Source organism: Nelumbo nucifera, chromosome 2, assembly GCF_055504915.1.
Source record: "Nelumbo nucifera cultivar China Antique chromosome 2, China Antique-T2T, whole genome shotgun sequence".
Taxonomy (NCBI): domain Eukaryota; kingdom Viridiplantae; phylum Streptophyta; class Magnoliopsida; order Proteales; family Nelumbonaceae; genus Nelumbo; species Nelumbo nucifera.
This window is the reverse complement of record NC_142650.1, coordinates 770,884-782,158: the sequence shown is the minus strand read 5'-3', so window position 1 is coordinate 782,158 and position 11,275 is coordinate 770,884. Positions and strand designations below refer to the sequence as shown.

Below are 11,275 nucleotides of genomic sequence, written 5' to 3'. Positions count from 1 at the left end.
TTACCGAATGTATTTATTGGATCAGCATTACATTTTACGAATGAATTTTGCAATTTTGCAACGAATCAGATTCATGACTATTCAAGCTTTAAAAAACAAATAGATGAAATTAGGAGAGACTGATTCTATGAAGATGCCTTCAAAATAAGAAGACGTAGCTTTCGTAGCTTTCAGTTTACGAAAATAAGAAGACGTAGCCTTTTTCTATTCCTCTTATATCTATCTATCTTAAGCTACAGCTAATCTGCCCTTGTTTCACTTCTTTTCCCTCGGCAGTGTCCTAAGTCTTAACTGCAGCCGGATTAATATTTCTTTATTGATCTATAATATTAATACCATACGGCCTAGAATATAGTATAGGAACCAGAAAAACAAAGCCTTTCGATTCAGTGAGCATCCAACGCAACAGCTTGTACTCCCACATCGGTATCAACTTCATAATAAAATATCATTTTATTCTGGTTTACAAGAAGCCTCCCTAGTTTTACTGTGTATTTGGCGAATGAAATGAAAGGATCCATCAGAGAATTTTGTGATTTTACAAGATTAATACATGGTGTGGTTTACATATACACTCGAAACAAAGCAACCCCTCCCTCACCCCAAATAAAAAGATGTACCGCCTGAAATCAGTAACATTGGCTGAGGGTACGTAGGAACTAGAAAAACTGAGTCTACTCTCTCTCTCTCTCTTGGTTGAGGGTATACAACAAAGACAAAACGGCTCTCATGAAGGGTTGTCATTTAGAGGATTTTGTTACTTAGCATGAGAAGCTATCTTCTTCTGAAGATCTGACTTGTTAGCACCCACAATCTGGTCTACTTGCTGACCGTCTCTAAGGAAGTAGAAAGTTGGAGTAGCTCGGATATCCCACGTAGAACTGAATTCCTGCACCACACCCAACCAAATGAATCATTTCTATGATTCTATTTGTCACGAGAAGTTTGATATGTAAACAAATAATCTAGAAAAGCGAATGTCCATTTCTACTTTACAATTCATGGGCATATTTTCTGAAAACTACCACATTGGAAAAGTAAATAATAAAGACCTTGACTGGACTGTAGACACTGTCCAGAGACTTTTGGATTCATCTTTATTCCTAAGACTAATAACAATATTCACCAAATATGATTTTGTTGCTGCAAAATCATATATCGTGAATACAAGTTCTTGGCTAACAGAAATTCAACAGCGACAATCATACAAACCACTAAAAAATGTTGGGATCTTTTATCTCAGTTTTATATAAATTAATAATCCTTGCTGTGGAGCTTCACTCTATAGTCTGTTCTACCAATTTTCCCAAGAAAAGGATTCCAAAATATTGATTGCTGTAAGGGGTCCACAACCTTGGGTAGTATGCTTTCTGCATCATTACCCTCACTATATAGATCATTAATTTGCTTATGACAAGGATTAGAAAAAGTTCTGTGTGAACTGCAACAGGGATTTTGAGTATCAGAGAATGTATTTTAGCCTAAATATTATCTTAAAATTGGCAGCGTCCCCTCATCCAGTAATATATTTCCCCAACTCCTAAAGATGTAATAACTAGATGCTATACAAATACAAGAATGAAAATTAGTATCCCAAAACTTGGATAAAAAAGGTTATTCTAAATAAACTAATTAGGAAAAACTTAAATCTTGCCCGGAGGCTAGGAATATGACTGGAAAGAATAGGCATTACTTACAGCTAGTTCATCAACATCCACAGATAGGAACATGAGAGAAGGGTATTTCTCAGATAGTTCACAGTAGAACGGTGCAATCGATTTGCATGGACCACACCATGATGCACTAAAATTCACCACAACCTGTTGAACATTAAAGAAAGGACTTTAAGTAATGTTGTCAATCCCCTTAAAAAGAAACTATCAATCATATTTCGAGTTAAAAATAACAGTGAAGAATTTAAGTGACTAGATTGTGGTCTGTATATGAGGAGATTGGTGGTGTAATACAGATTGATGAATCGCATTTGACCTTGGTGCTTTATTACCCATTGAAAATTTGATTAGATCCCCAAATAGATGATAGTCCAGCAGTCTCAATCACAGACTGAAAACTAATCCGGTCATCTTCTCATATGCAATTGCCATACATAATTACAAGCAAACAGATTTTTGTTTCAACCTTCAGGCCCATTCTATGACTTGTTTGAAGAGGAGAGGAAATGAAGGTAACCATCATATTGTCAACTATGTTACAGCCTAGATCATACACACCAACTCCCTCAACTGGACACTTCAATTGGTAGTTGATATAGGACCACCCCTTTAAATCACATTGATTAAATCCATAATCCCATGACATGGACTGTTTCTCAACAGTTTTGTTTATCCATGGTCTTCGTTTGAATTCTTACAGACATTCAAGCCTCATTGACACCTACATTTTGGTTTCTTTGAGATAGTTTTCATTGTAGGTTTGGGTATTCTGATAAGTAGAATTCTCCAACACAATAAGTTGGTAGGAATAACAGAAAAGACAGCTGTTTGTAAATAATTTATGATACAATGCATAGTTAGAGAGCACATCTGCTGCAACTGTGGTTGCAGCACTTCCTTGCAACTCCCCAATTTAACATGGGTATGCCAACCCTTTGTTAAAATTCAGAACATAACATGATTTGCTTTTTATTTCCATTACTAGCATGTCCATGTTAAATTGGGGGATTGCAAGGAAGTGTTGCAGCAGATTTGATCTCATGAAAAACTATAAGAAAATGCAAGGGCTTGTAGTGACTAAAAGTCTAAAACCAGTCAGGCAGTGTGCCGGGCAAGTTATCAAGTTGATGCAGGCACTGAAAGCAGAAATTGAACTATGAAGAGAAGCTGAAATTTGAGAAAAAGTTTGGAATTGGCAATCACAACCTCAGCATATGCCTAAGGAAAACTCAAACTAGCTGAGCAGATGCCCCAGGCCATTTCAGATTGTTCTGGATATGAAGATCTCAATTATGTCATAGTTTCATCAGGTTTTGTTACCAAAGTAATATTCTTGTACATGTCACATATCTTGAAAGTAACAATAAAGGATTCTTTTGCTGAATGAAATCGGTACCCTTTCTCAAAAAAAGTAATATTCTTGTAAATATCACGCTTTTTAACCAGTAACAGTAAAGGATTTTATTGAAATAAATGAACGAATGAATGAATAGTTTTAGTATAATCTTGTGCCAGGCGCCTCTATTTATTGGCCTAGGCCATGCTAATCATTCCTTCATGTATTTTTACATTGACCCTTCTTGAAGGACACCCCCCCCCCCAAATCAAATACAGCTGACTCCATCTTACTCCTTGTCTTACTAAGCCATCCACCAGTCATAAGCTCATAATGGAACCTAGTTCCAGAGCCATCTGCTTCAACTCCCTCATAAAATATCCATATTTCCAAAAAGCAGTGCTGTTTTTCCTTTTTTTTTATTGGTCTGGTGTAGTTTTCCTTTAGCAAGCCCACAACCCTTCAGGAGTCAATGTATCACTTTTTTTAATGATTGGTATCTTTTAGGAAGTTTGCATAACATTCTAAAGATACCTTCTACTTCAGTAGTTGATGAAGGTTTTAGTCAGCTTTACTAGTTTTGCTAAAAAGCAAGTATAATGTGATTTACTGATGTTAGTAAATTCTAATTCTTTTAGTTAATTTTGGGAGCAGTTTGTTAGTAATTTTAGATAGAGTTTTATGTATTTGGAATTTTTCAAGTGGGAAAAGTTTGAGAAATGAGAATTAAGTAATTATGTGGGCCTTGGCGCAACGGCTGGATTGTCCCATTGTGACCTGGACCTGGCTGACCACTTGGAAACAGCCTCACTCTATGTGCAGGGTAAGGCTGTGTACATCTGTTCCTCCCCAAACCCCACATTGGTGGGTGCCTCATACACTGGGCTGCCCTTTAGTAAATTTAACTGTTCTTTATTTATTTTGAAAAATAAGTACAAGGACTGGAAAAACCTGTGATAATCAAAATTTGAGTTTGAATATGGAATAAATTTTGGTTTGAAGTTGTTCTTGTGTGGAACATTGTTGAATATTGCTTTTGAGGAAGTTTGTTTTTCTCTTATTTTCTTTTATTCCAATATGCTTCTATTCTTTTCTTCTAATCTTACTATTGCTAATATCTGTGATCAGACAACTCATATATGTTCTTTTCTACCACATCTTTCTTTCACTCTTATAGTTTCTGCCAATATCTTCTGCCATTAAATATTCAATATTTTTTATCAACAACCAATTGGAACTTTATTGATAAAGAATAACAAATATGGAAGAGTACAAGAGAGAGGAAAAGGGCCACAAAGCTTACTATCTTCCCATTCTTGCTTGCTTCTGTTAGCTTTTCATCCCAACTTTCTTTGGTATTTATTACTGACACATTTCCACTTCCAAATCCTATCTTATGTTTCGAACAATCATCACTATAGCGTTTCTGCATGCAAAATATAAGGTTTGATTTCTTTGTTAAAATATTTTTTTGATAATTATTTCTTTGTTAAAATAATACAACAAGATAAAATTAAGAACCAGAAAACCAGTCTAATTAGACCATAATTTATGATTTGCACTTTGAAGTATAGGCAGATACTAGATAGTCAAAGATTATAACTGATGTCAAATTAACATTGTCTACCACCTAACAGGATTAAGTAGGGAACATGATGTGTAATTTTCTTCCATGTGTGGGTATGACCAATCCCAACTGTCAATCACATATAAACATACAAACACACACACACACACACACAGACTCAGAGGAATTGTATCACCATGTGGTAAACCCAATGCCTCAAACAGGTGGAAATAACAATATAACAAGGAAACTTTGAGTGGATACTGCATAATTAGAAGACTCAAAAGAATATGGTCACCCTATGTTACATACAATTATATAACCATCCAATAAAACTAGACCTGAGAATCTAATCACCAGTATGGCTAATATAGCTACATCTATTGGATTCCAGAGCAAAATGGAAGTTGCCCATAAAATGTAATGTGGAACAGATTAGACTTGTATAAAAAGGATCCTTACATCGAATATCTAGAGGGATATTTAGGGGTGCAACAAGGGCAGATTGGGTCGGGTTGAAGGTCAATGCAGGCCTAACCCTAAAGGTCCAAACCTCAAGCTTAGGCCTGGCCCAACCCAAGGTTAAGTCCGACTTTATCAACTCAGGCCTAACCCGAGCTTAACCCAACACAACTCAGGTTGGACTCAGGCTAGGCCAGGCCAGGTTAGTCGAGCTTGGGTGGGTTGGTTGGGTTTGAAAGAATATAGATAGATAGAATATAGATAGAATTGATTGATTGAATATAGATAGAATTGATTGGTTGGGTTTGAAAGAATATAGATAGAATTGATTGAAAATATGTACAAACTTCATTTACAAAATGTGCATATACATACTTTATACATATACATGTGTATGTATAATTAGAAAAATATATATATTTTATATAAATATAATACACATATGTATGTATTTTTTCAAGCAGGCAGGTTGGGTTGGGTTGGGCTCGGGCTACCTGAAACCTCAACCCAAGTTTTTTGACCCAGGCTCAGCTTTCAGCCCTAAAAATCAGGCCCAACCCATGCAAAAACTCGGATTGGGATGGGACAGGCTCGGGTTGGAGTTGGACCCGCCCAAGTTGCACCCCTAGAGATATTTATACTCATTACAATATTTCAATATTAACTTATATTTTCTATAATTTTGTAAAGCCTACTAACATTCTGATTAAACAAGCACAGAATATCATTTCATTTTATCCCAATTTGTTTTTAAATTGACCCTAATGTGCTGCCCTCCAAAATCAACATTTACTAGGACATTCTTGAACGATTTAGAGTAAGATGTTTTTGAACCAAGTAAAGAGGCAAGAACAAGATTTTACTCAGTCATGTAGAATGTAGCTTCAATCCATAGGATGAAATAGGTCTACTAAGATCTCAAGTTCTCAACATAGCTAGGATCACTTTTGGAGATTGATATTTATGGAAAAAGCTAGTTCACCAACAAAATGCAGAGAAACTGAAACCATCCATATCTTCAATTCCTATAGGATCTAGGGTAACTTAAGGTAGCAGTCCACCTTGTTTGAATTTCCCGCTTATATGGCTGATGTAGTGGGCCCATAAATGACCATGTATCCCTGTTCTCAACTGTTCCTCATAAACTTCAAATTTTCTTTGGACAGAGTTTCAAGCAAGGTCTCACCACCTGCATCACTCCTTCAATTGCCAAATTGGCAATTCACAATCACTTGGCAACTCTGGCTCCAATAAGGAGAGTAACAAACTCTGGCCCACATCTCCAATGTGAGCAATCATAGTTGTTAAAATCTTTTTTTGATAAATCATAGTTGTTAAAATCCTACGATTTACAATACAATTCACAGTTTAAATAATGAATTCCAAAGGTTTATTTTCAAATTTAATGATTGAATACTTTCTGAAAAAAAAATGTTGTATTATTTTTTGAATCTTACCATTCAATTGTGAATCTTGTAATTGTATTCATATGCTTCAAATCAAATTGATTGGCACTTAGTTTTTGTACTTCTGTTTTAAAAAACCCTTGTGACAATATGAATTATTTAAAACCTACATGAAGACTATGTTGAGTTTGTTTTCCATCACATAAAGATTAAAGGAACATTATGTGTGGGTTAATTGATTTCAATATCAAATCTTATCATATCATTTTGCAGATATAACATAAAAGTGGTAGACAAAATGTAGTAAAATCATTTCTCCAACATTCTATCCATCCTTTCTCTCTTCAATTTCTTTTTTCGGATCCAATTGTGCATCTTAAATTAGTCCAAATGGTGACATGTGGCACTATGAGAACCAAAGCAAAAAAACTCAGATATTGATGGATGTGGGTAGTCAGTGGATGGGTTGGTCTTCAACCAGCACCCAACTCAAGCCATCCATTTGCCACCCCTAAATTAATATGATTACAGCTTACATGACATTGAGACCAATAACGTGCTACCTTTCCCATTGATGCAAATCACCCAGCTCATTATATCTAGTATAGGGATGGGCATTTGTCTGTCATGTTGTCAAAATTCAAGCAAGAATATCTGAAAATAATGGTAATAATAAAGAACAGATTTGAACCCATACTGTGGCTTAACAAGATGGCAAGTTTTTATGGTAGTGTGTAGGAGAGATGGAAATTTTAAATTGAAAAAAAAAGCATTTGTGAGGTTTTTGAAGTACTAGCATAAGAAAGCAAATAAAGTGAAGCCACCACATTAAAAAGAAAAGTTACAACCTTTCTTTTGAAAGAGGATGATCTTTTCATTTAGTCAATGCAATTTGTTAGAAGAGACTCACCTTACGCCAACAATTTCCCATGAAGTATTGGCCCCTGGTGAAATGAACACAAGTGTACCCTGAAAATCAAATGAAACAAATCAATGATTAATTACATAAGATGTATCATTATACACTATCTTAGCCACAAGAAACATCAATTTTTTAGTAACTTGTAAAAACATTATTGATGATAGCAAGAATATACAGTATTTGTCTACAAGAAACCAAAGAAAATCCAAATATCCAATTAATCCAATGCTAAATTTAACTTTTTTGGATAAATAATTTTTACCATAATTTCACACATTAGATAATCAGAAAGAAAACCACATATATGTGTGCGTGTTTTTTGTGTATGTATCTTTCTGTAAATGTATGGCTCCCTTTTGTTCATTTCTATGCACATGTGGTATTTCTTTGCATGCTACACAAGTATCTTGTATGCAATGTTCATTTTCCTTCCTTTGATAGTAAAAAAGGAAACTAAACATTTCATACAAGATACTTGTGCAGCATGCACATAAGCAACTGAAAATGCTCAGTTTTACTTCTTATTGTCCAATGGTAGTGGGATCGTAGTACCCCATTGTAAGCATGAAATAGGAGTGATCTTGCTGGAGTTAATGAGTCCCTTGTAGGGACCTCGTGCAGCCACTGAGGATTGTAGTAACCTATTGGCATGACAAGAGAAATGGTATCACGTTAAACCTAGCAAGATGCCATAATAAGCGACCCAACCACTTTCTGAGTAACACGTGATCTTGCGTGAGACCCATAATTAAAAGACAATTATTTAGGGGTGTCCATGGTGAGAAGCATGACAGGGGTCAGGGAAATTGTGCTCAATTATACTTGATATCCTCTTGGACACGAGTCACATCCCGAATGGTCCCCAAGAACGTAGTTTAACCAAATCATGATCTCCAGGACATGCATCCTCGCCTGAGAGAAATGCGGGATTTGCTCCCTACTTGTTTGTTAAAGTGAGGAAGATTCTGGAAGGTTCGAAGCTATGCACATTCCATGGCAACCCTGTCCTATAAATAGGGACTAAACCCTTGAATTAGGACCTTTTTCCTTCTTCTTCAGGCCTAATTCTCATATCCAAAACTTTTCTGCTTTCATCTTGGTGTTCAAGCCCCAACTTCAAAGCTCTTAGACCATCCTTGTCCCGTCAGCTTACAACAGATAAACAAACAAAGCCAAAGATGGCTTATGTTTCCAATTAAAAAAATGGAGATTGAAGATACTGTTCTTTAGAAGATGCCAGCTAGTGGGCAAAATCTGTGGGGTTCAAACAATTGATCTGTGTTCAAATGTAGCTTTTACCTTCTAACAGGAGACAACTGGCCTGCTTACTTGCCAAAAAGGAAAACGAAAATTGTGTAAATGCCCTTCTTGTAATGACTAAAATAAATGTGGATTACCTATTTTCAATTTCCACAATATAAAGAAAAAGAAGATACGAAATCATATCGGAATATTTCCCTCTCACATTTTCTACTCTCATAAAAACAAGATAAAAAAATCAATTTCAACATTCCGGTAGGTAGGTTATTGTCGATATGTCAGTGGGTCAAAATGGATTTCAAGATACAGGGTTTTGGTATCCACGTCAACGTATCCCCCCAATTTAACAACCAACTTACTGACCCTCTTAACGTGTGCCCGGTTCCATCAGGCTCAAAAACCATGACTTCAAATTTAGAGCAACCATCAATGCTGCTAAAAGAATGTATGAAGTTAAAAAAAAAATGAATAGATTATAAAGATCTATTTCTTATTTGCTTAATATACTTAACCGCAGTGTGAACAATAAAATAAAGGAAAAGAAAATTAACATTATATGCTATTGAGAACATAACTTATGCCTTATAATCCTGGTAAATTCAGGCTTCAAGAACTCATAAACCATCATCAACAATTGAGTATTCCAGCAAGGTAATTACCTTCAAATTACAGTGATTAGACGAAATGCTACCTACACCGATATTGAGAGGCACTCCAAATTAATCCTGTACAAAAGAAATCACGCGAAATCAATTCTACCGCCGCAAATTATATAAAATTGTCCTGTAATGGCTCGAATTCCCACGCAAAACGTAGGAATGTATATGATTAAGGCGCGAAAAAGGAAGGAGAAACAACCAAAAAATATAATCGTTATTTAATAAACCCTAGAAAAAAAATAATCACATTTGACATTACATCGCCATTAAATGGCCATACAGTGCAACAGGGATTTACATTGAATTAACATGAAACTATTTTGAAGAGAAAAAAGGAAAACGAAAATTACCCTGATTTGAGCTTTTATTCGTATTGATTCTATCCTTTCAACTGTACAGTATTTCAGAATGGAAATTTCTAATTGAATTTCGTGATGAAGAAAGGGGGAGAGAGGGGGGCCCCAAAAACGAAAAAAAGGCAACGCTCCAAATTTTGAAATGGTTGTTAAATATAAATTCTTTTCTCGGAGTCACCTGTAACGACTAGCGATGTGTATTTCGAGTGGAATTTGAATTTGGCATCAGCGCCCCACAGCACATTCAAACCCTATAGGCCTATATTGGAACACTCCCAATCCGATCATCCGATGTAAAACTCTTTCGACAGTGCGGATCTCCTACAAAAAATGCCTTTATCCTTACAAGTAAAGCCTACGCTAACCAATCAAAATTTATCGAAATTCACGGAGATCAGAATGGCTGTTGGGGGTGAAAATGGATCGGATCATCATCTTATACGATCCGATCCTATATTATCGGATTTGGATATCCTTGATTCGAATTTTCGGATTGGTTCGGATCATTCCTATCCGAATCGTCCGATATATATGATGTATATTGGTAAATTATAAAGACTCCCCTATATTATGGGGTCTGTGACAAAGACCCTATGTACTATGACCGTGAGACAAAGACCCTTCCTAAAAACCGTTACAATATTTTTTAATCTCCATATTACTCTTATAATAAGTAAATGAGAAAAATACTGTTCATCTTTCCCGACCTTCCAATTTCGATTCCTTCATATTTCTCTCTCTTCTCTCTCCCCCAATCTCTCTTCTTGCCCTTCCCCTGTACTTTGTTTCTTCTTCTCTTGTCTGTTATCTTCATCAGCTCAGACTAACAACGTCTAAAGTCGGTTGTTGAAACTGTCGGGCATAATAAGTTGCAGGCAGTAGCATCGGAGAACAAGAAGAGGATGATGCCGTTTGATTCCATGGGTTAGGCCTATATCCCCATGGGACCTCGGGTTGAGGAAAACTCAAACTGGTCCTCGGGTGCGGTAAGAACAAAGGCGTACCGATGATACTGGTACCACCACTACTGTCGCCGCCACTGCCGTTGGGTGGTAATAGATCGAGCTCCACCAATCTAACTGTTGGAGTGGTTGGTTCCATTTGATTATGCTTAAACTCGGTTCTTCCCGTCACGTAATCACCGATTGCAGGACGTTCAGACCGATTGTAGGATGCATAAGGTGGTGGTTAAGGGGAAAAAGGCAGATCCGTTGAAGGTGTTGGACAGAGTTCAGAAAAAAGAGTCATAGGCATGTAGAGCTGCTTACTCCAACCCCGAAACCCCCGACGGAAGAACCTATGAAGGATGAAGAGAACAAAGAAAACGTTAAATCAGAGGAGAAGAAAGAAGGAGGTTAGTTCATCTTAACATAAAATGGTCGTAAAAGAGAAAGATCTTCAGATCTCTCTGATTAGCTTCTAAAGATTCCATTTAACATAAGTTGGTGTTTGTTTTATGCAGCCACAAGTGATTATAGTAGTTTTGAAGGTCCACATGCATTGCAAAGCCTACGCTCAGAAAATCCGAAAACGCATACAGAGAATGAAAGGTATATTGTTTCTCCGATTTTCGCTTCCATATGGCCTCCGCATTCTGGGACCTTGTTTCCATCATTTCACTGTTTTCTTCAATT

At 36.3% G+C, this 11,275-nt stretch overlaps 1 protein-coding gene across 2 annotated transcripts; it reads right to left on the bottom strand.

Annotated features, from left to right (window-relative positions):
• Positions 1 to 429: 429 nt before the first annotated feature.
• Positions 430 to 9,984, bottom strand: LOC104588362 (thioredoxin H9-like). Of its 2 annotated transcripts, none has more exons than XM_010246247.3 (6): positions 9,636 to 9,984; positions 9,286 to 9,351; positions 7,355 to 7,413; positions 4,313 to 4,435; positions 1,698 to 1,820; positions 430 to 889 (listed from the first exon to the last, which is right to left on the bottom strand). In XM_010246247.3, exons 3-6 carry the CDS (start codon positions 7,373 to 7,375, stop codon positions 758 to 760), a joined length of 399 nt encoding a protein of 132 aa, XP_010244549.1. In that variant the 5' UTR covers positions 7,376 to 7,413; positions 9,286 to 9,351; positions 9,636 to 9,984; the 3' UTR covers positions 430 to 757. The 2 variants fall into 2 exon arrangements, with proteins under 2 accessions (XP_010244549.1, XP_010244548.1); XM_010246246.3 differs by having other exon boundaries at positions 9,820 to 9,983.
• Positions 9,985 to 11,275: the final 1,291 nt, after the last annotated feature.

What these genes read in the sequence shown, in the direction of transcription:
- LOC104588362 (XM_010246247.3), bottom strand. Translation starts at nt 7,375, where the DNA reads ATGGGAAATTGTTGGCGTAAG. An exon ending in TGGGAAATTGTTGGCGTAAG is followed by an intron (nt 4,436 to 7,354) that starts GTGAGTCTCTTC and finishes TTTTGCATGCAG; the next exon opens with AAACGCTATAGTGATGATTG. An exon ending in CAAGCAAGAATGGGAAGATA is followed by an intron (nt 1,821 to 4,312) that starts GTAAGCTTTGTG and finishes AATGTTCAACAG; the next exon opens with GTTGTGGTGAATTTTAGTGC.